Raw genomic sequence first — 23744 nt, 5'->3', positions numbered from 1 at the left:
TCTCTCTCTCTCTATCTCTCTATCTCTCTATCTCTCTATCTCTCTATCTCTCTATCTCTCTATCTCTCTCTCTTTCCCAATAACCCCCACCAGGAACGGATCTACTTTCACTTTCCTGTTCAGGGAAACGAAACTCTGCGTGGACGTGAGGATCTGATCTGCTGCACCGTGTGCCTGTGTGTATTAATTTCAGATACAACTCTTATAATATACTTATAATTTGATTATAATACAATAAATACAGTAAACCAGTCTGATCTCAACTTCTACTGACATACTGAGAAACTTCAGAGAACATCCAGGATCTCCTCAGCACAGAAACTGTGAACCAGCTCTACTAAACGAGTAAAACCCAGGTAGGTGGCTGATAGGTGTTCTTAATAGTTCTTAATACTGTATGGATAGCATTACTTTTATTGTAATATACCCCACATATGTAAAAAAAAATAATTGTAAGTATTATAATGTATGTGCTTATGCCGAAACTTGCTAAAAAAATAATAAAATTAGCCCCACCCATTTATTGAGCCTACAGAAATTTAGCCACAGCCTTTGAGTGTACACCACAGTACCTACTATGGTGCACCATCAATGAAAGTCTATTTTCTGGTCTATTTTCATACATAATGTGCTTATAAGGCACATTATGCAACACTAGTAAGGAACAGGGGTTTCACCATGTTTTCCATCTAATTCAGCAGGTCTCACCACTGGGTTTTGGTTGGAAGGGGAAGTTAACTAAGTTATGTAAAGCTAAGTTTAGTAAACAAAACTGTAATTATTAAAAAAATTGAAATCAATTATTTTAAAGTTAAACAAGTGCCGGAAGTAAATCTACACAGATTTCTCTCCTGAACACTGTTTGTTTGGATGAATAAAGCATAAAGCATAAAGAGCTTCCATTCATTTACAGTAAGCTTAGATTTCCATATTTACACTAAGGCTTGGTGCAGCAGCATTAGCATTAGCAGCAGCTGCCAACCACTATACGTAGCTAGTAAACGCCACCCGAAAGCGCTACACTGGGGAACCCTGAGTGTTCTGGTAAACGAGGCCGATGTTAGCTAGTGTTGAGAGTTTTGATACTTATCTTTAATACTTGTCTTTATCTATATATGATAAAAAAATGAGAAGTTAAGCCTAAAAAAGCAAATGTCCCACATAGATTTACATTACATCAAGCCAGGAACTAATAACCTAGGCATCTGACTTCTTTGTCCTTGTGTATAATCAAGAGTGATGTTTCCTATGTATGCGAAAAATCACGTTTTTTACTATGTGTGTGCCTAAATCCATTTTGCGTTTGTATATATGTTCCTGTTCAACGTTTGGCAACCAGTTTGAAGTGGGCGGCCGGTAAACACGGTAAACACACAGACTACAGTCTGATAATACTAGCTAGCACTTAGCACGGTCAGCAGCTAATGCTAATACTGCTCCAGAAGAGCTAGCCAGGGTTAATCAGCAGGCTACAAGCTGATAATAGTCACCTCTAAACGAGGAAACAGGTAGCACGGTGAGCAGGTAATGCTTATACTGCTCCAGCAGTGCTGGAAGTTACTATGAGCAAAGTCTTTACAGGCTTGTCAGTTCGTCTATGTGTTTTAATGGATAGAGACCAAAATACTCTAAACCAGGGGTCGGCAATAGGCAGCCCTTGGGCCCGTGAGGTGGTTTGAACAATAATGAACAAAAAAGGCTTCTCTGGTGGGCTTTTGTTTACATTTCTCCCCTGCCTCTCTGTCGCACTCAGCGTTTCCACCCGTTCTTGTTTTTCCGCCCGTTCTTTGGCCCCCTATTTCCTTATAAGGGCGTTTTTTTCTGGCCGCATCCCAATTCACTAGCCAGGGGAGCTCTTTTTGTTGAAAGGCGGGCGGGACTTCCGTAAATCTTTAAAACAGATGCCATGGTTTGATACAGAGGTACTAATAATGTAATGATTCTGTGGTGCAGCGGACAATGGCGAAAGCTAGCATGCTCTCAGACCAGTTCAACTGCCCCATCTGTCTGGACCAGCTGAAGGACCCGGTGACCACGGCCTGCGGACACAGCTTCTGCATGGTGTGCATCAACAGCTGCTGGGATGAAGCAACTCCCAGTGGACTCTACAGGTGCCCTCAGTGCAGGCACAGCTTCACCCGGAGGCCCGTTCTTAAAAGGAACGTGATGTTCGCCGAGATGGCGGAGAAACTGAGGAACGCGGCGGCCCAGAGCGACTCGGACGCCGCCGGAGAAGTGGAGTGCGATTCCTGCACCGGGAGGAAACAGCGAGCCGTCAAGTCCTGCCTCGTCTGCCTCGCCTCTTTCTGCAGAACCCACCTGGAGCCTCACTACGTATCTCCTACCTTCAAGAGCCACAAGCTGGTCCGAGTGTCCGCAGGACTCAAGGAACTCGTCTGTCCTAGTCATCAGAAACCGCTGGACGTGTACTGTCGCACTGACCAGCGCTGCGTCTGTGTCATGTGCACGATGGACGAACACAGCGGTCATCAGACGGTACCCGCCGCAGCTGAGAGAGCCGACAAACAGGTAATGGCAAATTAGCAGCTTTATAAGGCTTTCAGTTAACAGCTGTGCTGAAGTTGTCAAGAGTTAATGACTGGAATTTCTCGCCTCTTAATGTGTTTGAGAGCATCAGTTGTTGTAGAACCAAACTGAAACTCCTGTATAACGCTGTACTTCAGTTACAGAGTGGCTTTACTGCTCCTTAATGCCTGACTGGTAGAATTCATATATATGTTTTATCAGATTATCACAGGCACACTGATGATTTATGGGAAAATTAAAGGATTTTAAGTGCGCATTATAGTGCGAAAAATATAAAAGAAAAGTAAAGAAAAAAATACTTTAAAGAAATGAAGCTCAGTCAATCCTAAACATTTCAAAAATGTTTAAAGTAACCTCAAGTGCAGTCGCAAAGACCATCAAAAACGTTATGATGAAACTGGCTCTCATCAGGATAAGTTTATCCGAGTTACCTGCCCCAGAAACCTTACGTTAACAGCATCCTTGATAAGACTTATCTAAATGCTTCACAGTATTTTTAATATTTTGGTTTGTTTAACACTTTTAAGTTACTACATGATTCCTTGGTCGGTCCTGATGAGTGCCAGTTTCACCATAACGTTTTAGATGGTGACTGAAGATACTAAAAATGTTTCGGTGACTACCTCATAAAGTTGACTGAGAAAATCCAGCAAGAGGTGACGACTTTGATGAATCTAAAATATAAAACATATTCTGTTTTTTTTTTACTAAACATTTCCATATGTTTTAACTCATAGTTTGGAAAACCTTTAAATGGTACTGAATAACAGGAATGCGTAAAGAGGTTTTTAGCTAAAACAGCAGGGGCGCCAGACAAATAACTTTTAAGCGTAAGTAATTTACCTGTCTGACAGAAACAACTTAAGGAGACTCAAAGAACATCCCAGCAGATGATCCAGCAGAAGGAGAAGGAGCTTCAGGAGCTGAGGAAAGCTGTGGAGGCTCATAAGGTCAGTTCAGTTTTGGGTAAAAGACTTAAGCCCTGCTTTAAGGGCCTTTAGATAAGTTATAAGTTAAATGACATTCTATTATTTTAGAAACAAACAAGGCCGAGACACAGAAAAATCTAGTCTGAGTCAAGGCCGAGACGTTTTAGTAGTGGACTCCGAGGCAAGAGCGAGACAGAGACGTGTCAAGCCCGAGTAAAGACAGAGACAGAGACATGTTGGGTCAGACCCAAAACCAGGACTTTTTAGTTGTCGAGTTTGTGTCAAGACTGAGACAGAGACATGTCGAGTCCAAGTCAAGACCAAGACTTTTTTTGTAATCCAGTCCGAGTCAAAACCAAGACAAAGACATGTCGAGTCCGAGTCAAGGCAGAGACACAGAAAAATCTAGTCTGAGTCAAGGCCGAGACGTTTTAGTAGTGGATTCCGAGGCAAGACCGAGACGGAGACATGTCAAACCCGAGTAAAGACAGAGACAGAGACATGTTGGGTCCAAGTTAGTAATCCAGTCAGAGTCAAAACCAAGCCAGAGACATGTCAAGTCTGAGTCAAGACCAAGACTTTTTAGTAGTCGTGTCTGTGGAAGACAGAGACCAAGACCAAGACTGAGACCAGATTAAGACTTAAAAAAAAAACTGGGGGTGGGGGGCTTATTGCTAGCTTTAGTTCTCTTCCTGATAACATTAGTATGTTAGCCAGCTTGTTGCTAAGGTTAGTTTTTCCCCGGTAACATTCGTATGTTAGCTAGCTTGTCGCTAAGGTTAGTTATCTCCTCGTAACATTAGAGCTAGCTCGTCATCAAAGGTTAGCTAGCTCGTTGCTAAGGTTAGCTTGCTCATCACTTGCTTTAGTTCTCTCCCTAGTAACATTAGTATTTTAACTAGCTCATCGCTAAGGTTAGCTAACTCACTGCTAAAGTTAGATAACTCACGGCCAAGGTTAGCTACCTCGTCGCTATCTTTAGTTCTCTCCCCAGAAAAAATTGTGTGTTAGCTAGCTCGTGGCTAAGGTAAGCTAGCTCGTGGCTAAGGTTAGCTAACTCGTGGCTAAGGTTAGCTAGGTCATCGCTATCTTTAGTTCTCTCTCCGGTAATATGAGTGTGTTAGTTAGCTCATTGCTAAGGTTTTAGACACACAGAGAAAGGACTGATTCAGTCTGTTTAAATGAATTGTTCACGTTCAGTAACGATAGAAAAAAGGTTCAGTTTCTAATGAACTTTATCTCACCACAAGACTGAGACAAGACCAATTTCAAACAAGTATATAATATATTTTCTTTATATTTGTACGATTTAATTATGCTGCTCTTATCAGAGGTCAGCACAGGCCGCTGTGGAGGACAGCAAGATGGTCTTCAACGAGCTGATCCGTCTGATTGAGAGGAAGCGCTCGGAGGTGACGGCCATGATTAGAGCTCGGGAGAAGGAGGTGGTCAAGAGAACTGAAGGAGTCCTGAAGAGGCTGGAGATGGAGATTTCTGAGCTGAAGAGGAGAGACACCAAGCTGAAGGAGCTTCCAAACCTAGAAGATCACGTCCAGTTCCTCCAGGTAACGAGACTGTAGCTCCATAACAGTGTATATCATCACAATACCTACATTCAGACTTTTATTAGCAGTATATATATTCACCCTAATTAATGAGAGACTGTAGCTCCGCCTACCTCAGTGTATATCATCACAATACCTACATTTAGAGTGTTATTAACAGTATATAAATAAATATTCACTCTAATTAATGAGACTGTAGCTCCGCCTACCTCAGTGTATATCATCACAATACCTACATTTAGAGTGTTATTAACAGTGTATATATATATATATATATATATATATATATATATATATATATATATATATATATATATATATATATATATATATATATATTCACTCTAATTAATGAGAGGCTGTAGCTCCGCCTACCTCAGTGTATATCATCACAATACCTACATTTATAGTGTTAGTAATATATATTGATATACAGCTCTGGAAAAAAATAAGAGACCACTTAAAAACAACAAGTTTCTTTGATTTTACCAAACTGTAAACCTCTGGAATATAATCAAGAGGAAGATGGATGATCACAAGCCATCAAACCACCAAACTGAACTGCTTGAATTTTTGCACCAGGAGTGCAGGTATAAAGTTATCCAAAAGCACTGTGTAAGACTGGTGGAGGAGAACATGATGCCAAGATGCCTGAAAACTAATATTAATGTCTGAACTCTTAAAGCTTGAGGTCTGAAAGCTCTGCATCTACCTATAAATAGCAAAATCAGAGAAACTGATTCAGAAACTGAAGTGGTCTTTTAATTTTTTCCAGAGCTGTGTGCTCTGTATTTTTGTACCAAGAGCATTTTAAGGATAAACAAACGGCTGATCACTAAGTTCATCCCACTAATGGAAGCAGAAGGGGCAACTCTCCCACTGAGCTAGCCGCTAACCCCAAAGCAGCTGCTAGCGCCGACTCCAAACAGCCGAGCCTCGGGGTCTTTACAGACGCCATGAAAGCTCTTAAAACATTTTCTGCTCTGAACGACGCAGCAGAGAGGAACTTGAAAGCCGAAATCTTAGCAGTCCACAAAGAAACGAGATCAAATATAGCTTCGCTGCGAGCAATCTCTGATAGACAAAGCTATCAGCCAGCAGAGCCGCAGAAGTAAGCTGGGTGGCGGAGCTGCGAGCTAAAGTCAGTAAGCTCATAGAAGAGCGAGCCTCAGATTGCTTTGCAAAGCGTATCCATATTCTTATCTGATTCATATTATACCTCCTCTTTCTTCTTAGTCTTATTCCTTATTCTGCCAGATTTGCAACCACCTGAAACACTGTAGCAACAACCTAGCCTAGCAAACAACCTACCGAAGGATCCGACTGAGGCATCAAAAAAAAAATTAAGCTTGTGAAAAATCATCATAATAATAGCAGTAATCATAATACATGACATTTAGTTGCAAGAAAAAGTAAGTATGTGAACCCTTTGGGATTATACTTGGATTTCTGCATAAATTGGTCATTAAATGTGTTCTGATCTTCATCCAAGTCAAAACAATAGACAACAAACACAGTCTGCTTAAACTAATACCACACAAAAACGTCTATGTTTGCTTATCATATCACTCCACTCCACTAAATTCATAAAGATCTCATTTTCCTGTATTCAATGTATATGTTTCAAAGTTATGGGAGGTCAAACCTAAGAAAAATCTCTATGCGGTTTTGCATAAACCAAATTTTGGAGTCCTGTAGAATCAGCGAATCAAACTGTAATTAAATGACACTATTCAATTCTTGAAGAAGCCTTTCTGTACTATTACTGATATAAGTAGTAAGTCAAACTTAGGAAAAATGTCTATTCGGTTTTGCATAAACCAAATTTGGAGTCCTGTAAAAGCAGTAAATCAAACTGTTATCAAATGAGACCATTAAATTATTGAAGAAGACATTTTGTACTATTAATGATATAAGTATTAAGGGATTTTACTGTAGCATTTTGGAGTAATGGGAAGTCAAACCTAGGAAAAGTGTCTATTCGGTTTTGCATAATACAGATTTTAAAGTCCTATAAAACCAACCAATCAATTTTTATCAAATAAAATCATTAAATGATTGAAGAAGCCTTTCTACACTATTACTAAGTCAAACCTAAGAAAATCTGTTTGGTTTGTCTGTTTGGTTTTGCATAACCCAGAATTTACCATACTGAATTATTGTGTTGGGGCACCACAAAGCAATTGAGCCTAGGCCTCCCAATTGGCAATTGCCATCCCTGGCAGCAAAAGTATAGAAATCACCTAGCCACACCTTCTAAACCAACTAACAGCACCACAGCAACCACTTTCTAACAAATCAACGAAAGCAACACACATGGAATACCATATCTTGACTACTGAACAATACAATTCTCTCTGCAGACTTTCCAGTCTCTCGTCATCCCCCCAACCCCTCCACCCACCATTACCATCACCCTGACCCCACGCAGGACCTTCATGGACGTGGCCAAACCGGTGATGGAGCTTAAAAAGAAGCTGGAGGAGTTTTGCAGAGAGCAGATGGATAATGTCTGCAGGGAAGGTACAGTATTAGACACAATTGACAGTTTCTGAATGTAAAGGAAAAGGATTTTAAATAAACCGGTTGTTACCTGTTCCCACAGTGACCCAGATCCAAATCCTTGAACCCATAACAAGAAAGGAGTTTCTGGAATGTGAGTAACAATGCACACACATCCTCGCACCCAAAGTCATCTTTACAAACCAGTCACTCTTAACGCACCATGGTATCTCTGTTACGAGAACCAATTACAGCTGTATTTTTATTGTTATCGCAATATATGTTGTCATGATTAATATAAAAGAAAAAGAAAAGGCTGCAATGACATTGTGAATTCCAGCAAACTCAAATTGTATTACCTACATATTACCTCTGAATGGTTGGGTGACATAACAAAGGCTGGAGGCAGAGTGAGGCAAAGCAAGGCAAAACAAGGTAGAGTGAGGCAAAGTGAGGTACAGTGAGGTAAAGTAAAGTGTGGCAAAAAAATTTACCTGCACTGGGGTAAGTGTACTCTTCGACATGCCCTGTGCAATTGCGCATTCTCACCACAGAGGTCTCCAAATCCAAAATCGCCAGAACTTACAGATTAACACTTTAAAGATGTGTTCACTGCTGCATCATCTTATCTTATCTTCTAATTTTCCCAGATTCCTTCCAACTGACTCTAAATCCCAACACAGCAAACAGCCTCCTGTCTCTGTCCGAGGGGAACCGGGCGGTGCTCTACGAGGATTTGTTCCGGCTGTATCCCGTCCACCCCGACAGGTTCGACGCCTGGGCTCAGGTGCTGTGCAGAGAGGCAGTGTGTGGGTGTGGTTATTGGGAGGTGGAATGGAGCGGCAGCGGCGGAGTGGGAATCGCGGTGTCGTATAAAGACATCAGCCGGAAGACGGATTACGACTGCGTGTTCGGATGCAACGATAAGTCCTGGAGTTTGTCCTGCTTCCCGCATGGTTACTCTTTCTGGCATGACAGCCAAGAAACTACAATACCCAGACTTCCCAGCTGCTCGAGAATAGGCGTGTATGTGGATCACAGGGCGGGAACTCTGAGCTTTTACAGCATTTCTGACTCAATGACCCTCATTCACAGAGTCCAGACCACGTTCACTCAGCCACTCTACCCCGGCTTTTGGCTCGGAGAAGAATCCAGAGTGGTCTTAGGAGCGCTCCCAGAGTGAACCATGGTGGAACTTTACTAAAGAACCCTTAAAACCTCTGAAATGATGAAACTTTTGGGAATGGGATTGGGATTGGTGATCCTTCAACATGCTAAACTTACTAGGTCTCCGTTTGGTACCAAATGCAATAAAATCCTCACAGCAATGAGGACAGCAGAGACAGACAATTCAACGAAAGCAGTATAAACTCTTTTTAATATCCATGACTTCAGAAGAAACTTACGAAACAAACAGCAGTGCTGCTGGAGTTTTTAAACACTGTGTTCACTCACTGTCCACTCTATTAGTTACTTCTACCTAGCTTTTTTTTTCCTACCTTATAGATGTAGGGCCCTATTTTACACACTGCACAAGGTGTGGTTGCAATGCTCATCGCTATCTTACACCCCATCAACTGTCCATGTTTTTTCCGTCTTGCACCTGCATCGTTTAAATAGCAATGGCGCTTGTAAATACATCTTCACTGATAGGTGAAAAGGTCTGAAAGTGAGGTGTGTTCAGGTAAATTTCTAGCAGAAAAACAGGTGCAACACTGACTGATTTGAACCCTGACAACAGTCTTCTGAACCGTCAGATGATAATTGCTATCTTGGCAATGCCTCAATGCACACACACGGATGTGCCGCAGTTAAAATCAACAATTAACAGAACAAAAAATAAAATAGCATTGCTGTAATTCCTGTAAATGACCTCCTTGTGCAGACCCATGATTAATGGACGGAATTAGTACATGCAAGGTGTACTTTACCTGCCGTTACGATAGCAAAGACACAGACACTTTTACGGGGTCCTGAGCATTGAAGAATAGGATGAAAGGAGGATAATGTAGAAAGTATGGAGAAAATATATAACTACAAAGTGTCGTGGAGCTGAAAAATGATAATGATATTGGTTGTAGAAACAAGACGTGGTCATTATGTTATGCCTGATTGATGTACAGTATATTGTTTGGTGTTGTTTATTGGAATAATTTGGGTTCTAGGCTTCAAATCCAGAGTTCAGTACCTCAGGGATTGGCTTGGGAGAGGAGAGATTTATTCATATGGGTAATGCTATAATGCTGTGTGAACTTTTAGCATTAGCGCTAATCCTGAATGCGAGTCTTCTCTGTGAAGAGAGTCTATTATTAAACAAATGACACATTCAGACCCCCACGCTCTGTGTCTTATTTAAATACACTGTTCCAGCTGTCAGTCTCCTCGTTCTGCTGGGTTATGTAAGATATATTAACATCAACAAAGTGCGTGACCTCACTGTTCTTTCTTTACCAGCCTCGGCAGAGCTCCTGCTGCACTAACTCTGGAGCTCAGGGGTTTACTGGTACCACCGTCCCATTTTGGATGGAGGTTTGATGTAAGGTTGTAAGATATAGACACAAAATGTGACGTGCGATAACACTGTTGGAAATCGTTATATCAACCTTGACGAAGTATAAAGTAGTTTGGATTGTGTCAACCTCACATTGCCTCAATCTACCTCCTTTTTTGCCTCGCTCTACCTCCTGCTGTACCTCACTAAACCTCCCTTTGACTCGCTTTACCTCACTCTATCTCATTTTGTTGTTTCAATCTGCCTCCCTTTTGCTCACTGTATCTCACTCCATCTGGCTCTACCTCACGCTACCTACCTTTACCTGCTCTGTCTCACTCTACCTACTTCACCTTGCTCTACCCCTCTCTGCCTCCCTATACCGCGCTCCAACTCAGTCTGTCTCATTTTATCTCCCTCTACCTTGTTGTACATTACTCTCTCATTTTGCCTCACCCTGTACCTCCTATTGACTCACTCTACTCAATTCTACTTCACTTTCTCAATCTGTCTCGCTCTGTCTCACACTACCTCCCTTTGCCTCGCTCTGTCTCACTCTACCTCCCTTTGCCTTGCTCTGTCTCACACTACTTCCCTTTGCCTTACTCTGTCTCCCTCTAAAGCTCCCTGAACAGCTGTATCTCACTGTACCTACCTTCACCTTGGTCTACTTCTTTCTGCCTACCTATCACTTCACGTCTTTCTGTCTCATTTTATCTCCCTCTACCTTGCCGTAGCTTACTTAACCTTCCTTTGACTCAATCTACCTCACTCTACCTTATTTTGTCTCAATCCGTCTCCCTCTTTCTCCCAGTGTCTCACTCTTCCTCGCTCTGTCTCACACTAATTCCCTCTGCCTCCCTCTACCTTTTTTTGTCTCTCTTTCTCCCTCTACGGCTCCCTGAACAGCTGTATCTCACTCTACCTACATTCACCTTCCTCTAACCTTTTTCTGCCTCCACCTCATTTTGTCTTGTTTTATCTCCCTCTAACATGCTGTACCTCACTATGCCTCCCTTTGACTCACTGTATCTCACTCTGTCTCACTGTACCTCCCTTTGCCTCACTCGGTCTCCCTCTACAGGTCCTTGAACAGCTGTATCTCGCTCTACCTACCTCCACCTTGCTCTACCTCTTTCTGCCTGCTTGTACCTCTTCCACCTCTTTCTTGCTGCACCTCACGCTCTCATTTTTCCTCACCCTGTCTCCCTCTACCTTATTGTAACTCACTAATCCTCCGTTTGACTCAGTTTTATCTCATTCTACCTCATTCTGTCTCAATCTTTACCTCAAACTCTACCTCACTTTACTTTATTTCTCAATCTGCCTCCCTCTTTCCCATTGTATCTCACTCTGCTTCGCATTACCTCACACTTCTTCCTTTGCCTCGCTCTGTCTCACTCTACCTCCACCTCATTTTGCCTCGCTCTGTCTCACTGTAGCTCCTTTTGTCTTGATCTGTTTCCTTCTACTTGACTGTATCTCACTCTTCCTCCCTTGCCTTGCTCTACTTTCATCTACCTCCTCATCATGAGACAATGTTGCACTCCAAAGCAAAGGAGTGATTAGAAGTGACGCACTCACCATAAGGCTTCCATACTCGAAACCGACCATCGGTGGAGCCTAAATAGAACCTGGACTGGTACTACAAAATGACACTGTTGCAGTTCATAGCAGTCCATGCTTTTACTTCGCAAGAACTCTAAAATTGAAGTCAGCAGGAGCTGACTGATGGACGGGTTTGATGGAAGCAAATTGGAACGTTGAAATGAACTCTCACCAGGAGGTACACTACCCAAAAGAAGCTTCTGAGAAGTTTTTTTTTTTATATCTTTTACCGCATACCAAGTTTTGCAACAGTCTGCAAAACTGGACTTTTTTTTTTCGATTTTTTGCTAGTAGGATTGCAGGACATAAGTTTTGTTTATTCCTTAATGCGTTGCTTTTAATGTTTTTGAGACTGGTAAACGAATAGCGTTAAAGAAGCCAGTGCTTAAGCGCAGTATTCCCACGATGTCGCCCTGCCGTTCTTCGTAAGCAGCACTGCTAAACGCCTCCAGTTTCCACGTTACCTTGGGGGGAAGCAGTGAAGACTCTATACACAACCCACTTGTTTTTGCTTTTGCTTATTCCGAAACATCCGTAACGAGAAATACGGCGCTGGGCTCTTAAGAAGCTCCTGATAAGACTCTAATTCGCCCAGTGTTTCGTTTTTTTTTTTTCGTAAAAAAAATAACGGTATTTAGCAGCTCACCTGAGTTTAACTGCCCAGCCTCTTTCATCTCTCACTCATTTGTGCTGCAGAGTAAATCCATTAGTTCTGAAAGCGAGGAAGGACAAACAACATAAAAGAAAACATGCATCGAGAATTACGGAACACACACACACACACACACACACCTGCTCACTTCTAAGCGCTGAATACCAAACACATTAACAACCAATTAAGTACAAATCTCACTAGAACCCAATCTCACCGAAGAAAAACTCGACTTAGGCCTCTGTTGCTAAGCGACCGCCACTGAAAACTATATTGTTTAATTCGTCCGACACTTTCTTTTTCTATTTTCACTCAGAAATTCACTCTAATCTCACATCTCACATTCTTTTACACACACAAAGAGTGTATTCTAGGGTGACATTTAGTTGCACGTACAGTATCGACATCGACATGATGATCTCAAAATGAGATTGAACCCCATTCGCTCAAGGGAAGACTTTGCACAAGGTTTAGGAGTGTGTTTATGGGAATGTATGACCCCCTGATTCTTTTAGAAGCATATTTGTGAGGTCAGACACTCATGTTGGACAAGAAGACCTGGCTCACAGTCTCCACTCTAATTCGTTTCTAATGGTTTTCAATCTAGTTGAGGTCAGGACAGTCATGTTGGGTAAGGAAAGTGCCGTCCCCAAACTGAAATTGAATTTCTGAAAAATTGGGAGCATGAAATTGTCCAAATTCTCAGGGTATGTTGAAGCATTATGAGTTTCTTTCATCGGAACTCACGAAAATAACCCCACATTATAATAATACAATGATCCCCCCCTCCTCCAAACTTTACACATGGTACAGTACAAGGCACCCGTGGCCATGGAGATGACTAGAGCACACGACATGTGATGATAATAATAACAACAACATCACAAAAGTTGAGAAACTGTTGAGATTGGTCACGTCCATCACATAAACTAGGCCTATATTTGAGGCATATCAATTTATAATAAGTACAAGAAGTAATTAAAGCTGTATAAATAAATAAAGTATTGCATCTTGTATAGACAGTATGCCTCTAAAAGTATCTGGACACTTCCTTTACTAAGTGACCTTTGACTTTGGTGAAACAGATGCGGTCAAAGTCTTGTTCTTAAAATTTGTGTGTGAATGTGAATATATGATATAATACGAAGTAATTAAGACTATATTCATATATATATATAGGATTGTATTTATGTAATTTTTTTTACAAAGTGACTTGTTGATGGCTTGTGACCATCCACCTTCCTCTTGATTACATTCCAGAGATTTTTTTTTTTTTAATGGGGTTCAGTTCTAGAGATTGACCGTCAGATGATTCAAATGTCAGTCAGCAACCGCAGGATTGCATCAAGTGACCTACAAAAAGAAGGGCAAATGGCAGCTGGGGCAAAGTGCACAGAAATAACAAACAGTTCGAAACAGGGCTCAAATCACGTAAAGCTAGAAAAAAGACAACAGAGGACTGGAGAAGATCATCTTCTCTTTAATGGGTCCAAATTTGAGCTCTGCCCAATGCCTGGTCATCTAATGATTAAGGGGAGGACCACCAGATTGAGAACCTGTCACGGCCAGCCCAATTTCCAGACCTGAACCCCTATGGAAAGCCATCAAACAAAAGCACAACCAGTTGAGCTTTTGCACCATAAATGGCATAAGGTCACTCAAAAGCAGCATGTAAGACTGGTGGTGAAGAGCATGCCTTATTATAAGGATTATTCCCCCAAATCTTGATATTGAATTTGGATGTTCCAATAATTTCCATGGTCACATGTGTATAAAACCAAGCAGCTAGGCTGGCAGACTGGTACTTCTCTGATTGCATAGTGCCATAGTGGTGTAAAGTTTGGTGGAGGGGGGGATTATGTGTTTTTTTATTCTTTTCTTTTTCAGAAGTTGGACTTGGTCCCTTAGTTTGAATACTTCTGGCAATATACCTTATTTCATACCAGTCTAATCTCAGATCAGAAGGGAGGGAGAGTCGGAGAAGCTGAAGTGTTGGTGACCTCACAGCGGAAGGTTCTGGAGGTGAGGAATCTGCCAGCACTCTGGGCAGGGGAGGCTGATTTTAATATTGCTTCAGCACTGCTTTTGTTAGCCAAATTCCTGCAGGATTGGCAGCAGAATTACCAGCTTGATCCTGTTCATTATGTGCCGCACGCCTCGGCGCAGAGCATGCCCAAGTATTTCTGAGCCAATTTTAACGCAGTTAAAGCTTTTTTGAAGCCAGCCGAGCCTTCAAATCCCCCTTTCACAGAGCGCGCTTTCCACAGGTACAGCACTGTTATGAGCTCCTGATGCTCGGAGGGTATTCAGGGGGAATTCAGGAGACTATCATGGGGCAGTCTGATAATTTAAAAGTGCTTTATGGAGAGGATATCAGTCTGGAGAAGTGGACGGGTTGTATAGAGCGAGAGAGACGCTGTAAGTGTGGGATAAATCCAACGATAAAAGAGTGTAAGGTGATGAAAGTGCAGCAATTCAGTAAATCTAATAGCGCTTTAAAACTCTTACAGTGTACTTTAACACTACAGTACCATTAATACCGAACTGCTCACTGGCCACTTTATCAGAAACACTCCATAGCCGGCTCCCGCACTGGCCATTATTACTATTACCAGCTTTTTCACTGGCCACTTTATCAGAACCACCATTCATTGTGCTTCCACTCATTGGCCACTTTAAAAGTACAAGTTAGTTAGGCATTTCTAATACTCACTGGCCATTTTATTGGAAACACCTCATCATCCACTCCATATTGGCAACTTTATTTGAAACAACATATCACCTATTTTCTCACTGGCCACTTTATTAGAAACACCTAACTAACTTGTACTCTTACTCACTGGCCACTTTATTAGAAACGCCTAACTAACTTGTACTTTTACTCACTAGCCACTTTAGTAGAAACACCCTGGCACCTGATTTTTCAGTGGCCACTTTATTAGAAACACCTCATCATCCACTCTGTATTGGCCACTTTATTGGAAACAACATATCACCTATTATCTCACTGGCCACTTTATTAGAAACACTTTTTTTTTCCAGTCCTGATTGGCCACCTTATTACAAACACCCTATCACTTGCTTTCTCATTGGCCACTTTATTAGAAACACCTGCTCCCTTGAGCTTCCAATCACTAGCCACTTTATTAGAAACACCCTACCTTGTGCTTCCACACACTGGCCAGTTTATTAGAAACACCTATCTTGTGCTTCCCCTCACTGGCCACTTTATTAGAAACACCCTGTCATCTGCTTCGTCACTGGTCACTTTATCATAAGCCCCTACATACACGCTTATACTTCCACTCACCGGCCACTTTATTAGAAACACCCAATCACCTACTACACTGAGCTTCCACTCGCTGGCCACTTTATTAGAAACACCTACGCTGAGCTTCCACTCGCTGGCCACTTTATTAGAAACACACCCATCACCTATTTTCTCTTTGGCCACTTTATTAGAAACGCCTACTACACTGAGCTTCCACTCGCTGGCCACTTTATTAGAAACACCACCACTGAGCTTCCACTCGCTGGCCACTTTATTAGAAACACACCCATCACCTATTTTCTCTTTGGCCACTTTATTAGAAACACCTACTACACTGAGCTTCCACTCGCTGGCCACTTTATTAGAAACACCACCACTGAGCTTCCACTCGCTGGCCACTTTATTAGAAACACCACCACTGAGCTTCCACTCGCAGGCCACTTTATTAGAAACGCCAACAAAACTGTCCAGAGCTGCATATTTAAAGAGTTTGTTGACTGTATGTCCAGCAGTCTGTACGTGTGTGTGTGTGTATTAAAGTGTGTGTGTGAGTGTGTGTGTGTTGGGAGGATGGGCGGGGGGGGTTGGGGGGTGTTCTGCAGTGGGCTGATACGAGCTGTAAGTGTTTCTTAAGCTGGATTTCTTTAATGCTGACATTTTAAACAAGCGCGCCGGCTTCCCGCTGCCGTCTCCAGATTTACAGTACTTAGGGGAATTTGGTGAAAAATCACTTTTCTTAATTTAATTGGACGAATTATATAATAAAGCACACACGCAATCACCCTCTAACACACACAGACAAACAGACACACACACACACACACACTCACAAATCCCCAAATAAACAACTGCAAAATAAAAAAAGCGAGCTCACAACACCGTAAGAGGAATATTAAATAAATCGGCCACATTTTTTTTATAATTCCCGTGTTCTGCTTTCCGCTGACCTCACTGCCTCGTCTGAGTGCTGTCTGTCGTTGAGTGTGCGGTGTTGCTGTGTGTGAGAGACGCAGGTGTGTAATTGAGGGCCGTGTGTGTGTGTGTGTTTGGGAGTGGGCTGTATTTGCATTGGTAGTGGTGGTGTGCTGCCGTGTTTGGAGGCGTGCTGTGGAGCGTCTGTTTAGCGCCGAATTGTGTGCCGAGTCGTTCAGCCGTGCAGATTTTTAGACGGGTGACCCGCTGGACCCCCGCTGAGTGTCAGCCATTAAAACCCTTTTATTTTAATGGCTGTCAATCAGCACAGATGGGAGTAAAGCTTTACTGCATTACATGTGGTTAACCGAGCCGCTACTGAAGAACACGGTTCCACCGCTCCACAGCTCAGTGCTGGCTATTAGTCATCAGCTGCCAATATGTTCCTGTTTATCTGTTCCACAGAGTCTCGTTCTGGTGGAATAGGCTCCTATAAAACTGCTCTCAATGGCTCTTAAAGTTTGAGTAGTGCACCTCTTGGTGAGAGATCACTGACAGTAAGAACACTTAAGTAGACTTTTGTAAAGCTCTTTACTATCTTACATCCCATCAACAGTCTATTTTCACAAATCGCTCCCGCACCGTTGAAACACAAGTGAGCCACTGACCGATTAAAACCCTGACAACGGTCAACAGTCAGACGTTCATTTCTACAGGTGCACAGCCAGTGCGAGAACACAGCAAAAACCCGACTTTTAACTCAATGATAGACAGAATAAAGACGATCAAATAAGATTACTGAGAATTTTTGGAGAATTTTCTCTGAGATATTTACAACTATTTACACCAATTTCTTAACATTGTTCCCAGTTTACAGACTATTTTTCTATGAATGAATTCCAATTCGAATACATTTCTTGACATATTTCCCAGTTTGGAGAATATTTTTCTCAGTTTATTCCAATTTGGAAGGGATATCTTGAAATGTTCTCCAATTTGGACAGAATTTCTTGACATATTCACAGTTTGGAGAATATTTTCTCTAAATTTATTCCAATTTGGACAGACATTTTTCTCTGAATTGGCTGTAATTTATTTGACATATTTCCCAGTTTAGTAAAAAAAAATTAGGACAGAATTTCTTGAAATGTACTTTATTTTTGGCAGAATTGTCTCTTTAAATTTGGATATAATATCTTCAATTGGAATTTTTGTTTCTGATTTTTTTTTCTGAATGTAATTCGATCTTGAAATGATCTCCAATTTGGACAGACTATCTTGACATATTTCCTTGGCTGGAGAAGCATTTCTCTCAGTGTATTCCAACTTGGACAGAATTCCTTTAAAAGTTCCACAGTTTTGGCAGAATTTTCTCTGAAAGTAGTTCCATTTGGTTGGTATTTCTTGACATATTTCCCAGTTTGGAGAATATTTTCTCTGAATTTATTCCAACTAGGGCAACATTTCTTGAAGTATTTCCCAGTTTGGGAAAAAAACAAAATATTTCTCTCAGTATCTTCCAACTTGGACAGAATTCAATGAAATGTACCAGAATTTTGGCAGATGATTTTTCTCTTCCAATTTGGATGGAAATCTTGAAACGATCTCCAGTTTGGACAGACTTTCAACTTGGACATAATTTCCTGACATATTTCCCAATTTGGAGAGGCATTTCTCTGAGAGTACTCCAATTAGGAAGGGATATCTTGAAAGGATCTCAAATTTGGAGAGAATTTGTTCTGAAATATCTCCAGTTTGGACAGAAGTCTCTTGGGCTTTATTCCAGCGTCTCAATCTTCGCTGTTTTTTTTTTTTCAGTTTGCATTAATCTATCGGCCGTGATTTGAGCTGTGAGGGGGGCGTGGAAGCTCCTGCTGCTGGAGAACGGGCTCAGGTTGGATGTGCTGGGTGTGTAAGTGCTGCTGAGTGATCGTTATTCATCCAGGCATTGTTTGATCCTCAATTTACTGCGTTAACTCTAAATAAGGCTTGATTTATTTCTCTGTCTTTATGCTCTGTTCTTTTACACACACACATTTTCTGTTGTCTGTGGAGCATCAATCACTGAGCTTCCTCCTACGTCTCGCTCTCTCATCTCCACAAACACACACACACACACACAAAAACCTTGCTAAAAACCTGCGCTTGCATTTTCTCTTCTTTTGAATCTGCAGTTTATTCAACCCCCCTCCACCTCGCTCCTCCGCACGCTCCGAACCCACGCCTTTTTATTCCCTTTCATTTTTCCTCATGACAACCAGCTCCGTTTCTCTCTTCCTCTCCTCTCCCGCTGTTCTTCCCTTGTTCTCTCCATCCGTCCTCAGTCCTCCCCATTCTCCGCACCGTCATTATCCCCCCTCGTCTTCTTCGTCTTCTTTTTTTTTTACGCGCCCAATCGTTTCCATTCTCCTTCCTCTGGGCCCTCTACTACAAGTGCCTGGCTTCCATCGGCTTCGGTTAATATATTCGCCGCTCATTTAAATATAAACGAGCTTAATGGGTTCCGATGACTTGTGTTCTTTTCATTGTAAACACACGTCGCACAAGAGCCGGAGCGAACCCCCCCATGGCCAGAGATTACGGAATAAAACTGGGGGAAAAAAAAAAACAGAAAAAAAGAAAAGAGAAAAGATTCCGCTTGTTACACAGAGCTCGGGCTAATTATCGCACTACCCACAATGCCTTGTGCCAACGCTCGTGGCATTGTGCGCTCGCCCCTTCCCCTTCGTTAGAGACGCCCAGGCGGAGCTGCCAGTCAAACGGCGAGGAGATGGGACGCGAGATTATGGCTCGGAGAAAAAAAAAAAAAAGAAAGAAACACAAAGAGCTAATCCTGTCTGAGCGCCGTCGTTATCTCGGCCCGAAAAAAAAGACACAAAAAAAAAAACGGAAAACAAAACGGAACAAAAAAAAAGACAGCTCACACTGTAGTAGTAATAGAGAGAGTGAGACAGAAAGTGAGAGAGAAACAGTATTGGAGTGTGAGAGAATGAGAAAGAATTGGAGAGTAAGATTGAGGCTGTAGGATAAAGACTAAAGACAGTGAGACAGTATCAGAGAGTGAGACAGTTTTGGGGAGTGAAGTGTTAGCAGTAGTAGTGGAACAGTGTTTGTATTTAATGGGAGAGTTTGGAGAGTGAGTCAGTATCGGAGAGTGAGACAGTATCGGAGAGTGAGACAGTTTTGGAGAGTGAAGTGTTAGCAGTAGTAGTGGAACAGTGTTTGTATTTAATGGGAGAGTTTGGAGAGTGAGACAGTATTGGAGAGTGAGACAGTTTTGGGGAGTGAAGTGTTAGCAGTAGTAGTGGAACAGTGTTTGTATTTAATGGGAGAGTTTGGAGAGTGAGACAGTATTGGAGAGTGAGTCAGTATTGGAGAGTGAGACAGTATCGGAGAGTGAGACAGTTTTGGGGAGTGAAGTGTTAGCAGTAGTAGTGGAACAGTGTTTGTATTTAATGGGAGAGTTTGGAGAGTGAGACAGTATTGGAGAGTGAGACAGTATCGGAGAGTGAGACAGTTTTGGAGAGTGAAGTGTTAGCAGTAGTAGTGGAACAGTGTTTGTATTTAATGGGAGAGTTTGGAGAGTGAGACAGTATTGGAGAGTGAGACAGTATTGGAGAGTGAGACAGTTTTGGGGAGTGAAGTGTTAGCAGTAGTAGTGGAACAGTGTTTGTATTTAATGGGAGAGTTTGGAGAGTGAGACAGTTTTGGAGAGCGAGACAGTATCGGAGAGTGAGACAGTTTTGGAGAGTGAGACAGTTTTGGAGAGTGAGACAGTATCGGAGAGTGAGACAGTTTTGGGGAGTGAAGTGTTAGCAGTAGTAGTGGAACAGTGTTTGTATTTAATGGGAGAGTTTGGAGAGTGAGACAGTATTGGAGAGTGAGACAGTTTTGGAGAGTGAGACAGTATCGGAGAGTGAGACAGTTTTGGGGAGTGAAGTGTTAGCAGTAGTAGTGGAACAGTGTTTGTATTTAATGGGACAGTTTTTTACTGTCTGCAATCTGAAGCTCATAAATCAAAATGACCTTAAAACGACGACTGATCTGCGTTTTAGAGCTGCATTCAGCTCCTCTAACCCCAGACTACTGCTTATATACAGAACAGAGAGAGTGTGTGTGTGTGTGTGTGTGTGTGTGTGTGTGTGTGTGTGTGTGCGAGTGTGAGAGTGTGTGTGTGTGTGTGTGTAAACGCTGTCTGAAGTAGGAACCCTGTTGTTATTGTGTTTCAGCAGCAGGTTAGAGAGGCTCACTGTTGATTTGTGCATTTTTACAGCGAGACCAGACACAGGCTGGGGTCTGGTGGGGGGGCGGTGGAGGCAGTGTGTGTGTGTGTGTGTGTGTGAGGGGGGGGGTGTAAAAATAAAACCTGAAAACAATGCACTCTGCAGAAAAACTGAACCGTAGGAACCTTGTGGAGCTTGACTAGCAAGGTAACAAGGACACGGTAAAACCAGCAACACGTCTAGAATACATTTAGAACTGTCTGCTGAATTATATATGATGTGTGTGTGTGTGTGTGTGTGTGTGCAGATATATATACGCACCTACAGAATAGATATAGAGCACAGACACACATATATATATATATATATATATATATATATATATATATATATATATATATATATATATATATATATATATATATATATATATATATTTATATATGTAAAACAATATACAAAAATACAGCGCTGGAAAAAAACTAAAAGAGATCACTTCAGTTTCTGAATCAGTTTCTCTGATTTTGCTATTTATAGGTTTATATTTAAATAAAATGAGAGGAAAACATAATTGTTTTATTCTATAAACTACAGACAACATTTCTCCCAAATTCTAAAAATATAAATATAGTCATTTAGAGCATTTATTTGCAGAAAATGAGAAATGGCTGAAATAACAAAAAACCTCAAATAATGCAAAGAAAATGCAACGTTCATTTTCATAAAGTTTTAAAAGTTCAGAAATCAATATTTGACGGAATAACCCCGATTGGTTTTTAATCACAGTTTTTTTCATGCATCTTGGCATCATGTTCTCCTCCACCAGTCTTACACACTGCTTTTGGGTAACTATATGCTGCTTTGCTCCTGGTGCAATTTTCTTTCTTCAAGCAGTTCAGTTTGGTGGTTTGATGGCTTGTGATCATCTATCTTCTATCTCTTGATTATATTCCAGAGGTTTTCAATTTGGTAAAATCAAAGAAAAACATGGGTGATTAATCACAGTTAATCAAACAAGGAACAAGGAACAGGGGTAAGCCTTCCCCAAAAGGGCATGGACAACTCATCCAGGAGGTCACAAAAGCCAGAACCCAGAACAACATTTATAAAGAACTGCAGCTCTCACTTACAGCCTCAGTTAAGTTCAGTGTTTTAATGATGCAATAATAAGAAAGAGACTGGGTGAAAATGGTCTCTATGGTAGAATACCAAGATAAAAAAAAACACCAAAAAACACTGCTGACCAATAAGAGCACAGCAGCCCGTCTCACATTTACCAACAGACATTTTAATGATCTTCAGAAGTTTGGGTAAATATTCTTTGGACTGACGTAACAAAAGTGGACCTTTTTGGAAGGTTTTTGTCCCGTTATATGTGGCGTAAAACTATAAAACACATAATTTCAGAAAAAGAGCATCATACTGAATGTAAAACATGGTGGTGGTAGTGTGATGGGTGATGGTCTGAAGCTACTTTGCTGCTTCAAGGTCTGAACAACTTTCTGTAATATATGGAACCAGACAATCTGTTCGTGACCTCAAGCTCAAGAGTACTTGGGTTCTGCAGCAGGACAATGACCCAAAGCACACAAACAAGTTCACCTCTGAATGGCTTAAAAAAAAAACACTTCCTTTTTACACAGGGCTAGATTGGTTTGACTAGGGTTTTTTCTTAATAAATGAAACTATCATTAAAATGGGCTGTCCACAAACATTCGGCGTATAATATGTGCGAATGAGATAAGTTAGCGCAAATCCAGTATCAATTCTCAACATCCTTCTGCCTCTGAATGAATTCCCCCCTATATTCCAATTCAGCACTTTTATTTACACACACACACACACACACACACACACACACACACCCACACACACACACACCTCTACCAGCTCAAAGCACAAACAGAATATGATATACGGGCTCATTTCATATTATATATACATACACACAATACTAAAAACTGCATAAAAGCATCTTCACTAAAGAATCCAGCCCAGAACAGAAGAATCTTTACAAACTATAAAAAAAATGAAAGATTTTTTTTAACAAAACAGCAGAACTAAATGCAAAAAAAAAACTGAACTGAAAAACTGAATATCAAAACGCTAAAAAGCACTGTAGAACTTCACTTTTAAAATGTACAGTACTGTAAAACTACACGGCAGTTTCTAACAAATCAGTAGAACTGTGCATAGAAAAGTTTGCACAAATGTAGAAATGCAAAACTGAACGTAAAAACGTTTACACGACTGTTAAACTAAATGTCAAAATGCAAAAAAAAAAAAAAACTTTAATGAATGTTTACACAGCTGTAGAACTGCATGTCAAAACGTTTACATGACTGTAGAACTAAATGTAAAAGTGTCAAAACATTTTAAAAGTTGTAGAACTGCACATATAAAACTTTAAACAACTTTAGAAATAAATGTTAACATGCTATTAAAACCATCAAAAAACATTTACAGAACTGTAGAACTGAATGTGAAAAAAAAAAATTGCATGTAAAAAAAAAAAAGGAAAAAAAACAAACAAAAAAAAAACCTGTACAAGTGCATGTAAAAACATTTACATAACTGTAGAACTGAACGCAAAAACATTAAAAACAAACGTCAAAATATAAAAAAAGTTGTAGAATTGCACATATAAAAGATTACACAACTGTAAAACTGAACGTAAAAATGTTTAAACAGCTGTAGAACTAAATGTAAAAATGTCAAAATATAAAACAATTGTAGAACTGCACATATAGACGTTTACACAACTGTAAAACTGAATGTAAAAATTCTAACTAGACTGTAGAACTGCACATCCAAAAGTTTACACAACTGTAGAACTGAAGGTTAAAATGCTAACAAAACTGTAGAACTCTACTGTAGAACTAAATGTCAAAATGTTAATAAAACTGTAAAACTCAACTGTACTGAATTTATGTCAAAATATAAAAAAACAGAAATGCACATATAAAAGTTTACACAACTGTAAAACTGAATGTAAAAACATTCACATAACTGTAGAACTGAAACTAAAAACGTTTACACAACTG

The 23744-nt window shown here is 40.9% G+C and overlaps 2 protein-coding genes across 2 annotated transcripts in view; one reads left to right on the top strand and one right to left on the bottom strand.

The window, feature by feature from the left end:
- The window catches only part of sclt1 (sodium channel and clathrin linker 1), a 194582-nt gene that overhangs the window by 127985 nt on the left and 42853 nt on the right, over positions 1–23744 (bottom strand). The gene's annotated exons all lie outside the window — the stretch shown is intronic.
- LOC103028206 (tripartite motif-containing protein 16-like) lies at positions 135–8955 on the top strand. The gene is made up of 7 exons (XM_007240833.4): positions 135–356; positions 1954–2529; positions 3402–3497; positions 4808–5041; positions 7405–7564; positions 7647–7697; positions 8194–8955. The coding sequence occupies exons 2-7, from the start codon at positions 1960–1962 to the stop codon at positions 8724–8726; spliced, it is 1644 nt and encodes a 547-aa protein (XP_007240895.3). The 5' UTR covers positions 135–356; positions 1954–1959; the 3' UTR covers positions 8727–8955.

This window comes from Astyanax mexicanus, chromosome 25 (assembly GCF_023375975.1).
Source record: "Astyanax mexicanus isolate ESR-SI-001 chromosome 25, AstMex3_surface, whole genome shotgun sequence".
In the NCBI taxonomy this organism is placed as follows: Eukaryota; Metazoa; Chordata; class Actinopteri; order Characiformes; family Acestrorhamphidae; genus Astyanax; species Astyanax mexicanus.
This window is presented reverse-complemented; position numbering and strand designations above follow the sequence as displayed.

What these genes read in the sequence shown, in the direction of transcription:
- LOC103028206 (XM_007240833.4), top strand. Translation starts at nt 1,960, where the DNA reads ATGGCGAAAGCTAGCATGCTCTCAGACCAGTTCAACTGCCCCATCTGT. An exon ending in AAGCTGTGGAGGCTCATAAG is followed by an intron (nt 3,498 to 4,807) that starts GTCAGTTCAGTT and finishes TGCTCTTATCAG; the next exon opens with AGGTCAGCACAGGCCGCTGT. An exon ending in AAGAAAGGAGTTTCTGGAAT is followed by an intron (nt 7,698 to 8,193) that starts GTGAGTAACAAT and finishes TAATTTTCCCAG; the next exon opens with ATTCCTTCCAACTGACTCTA.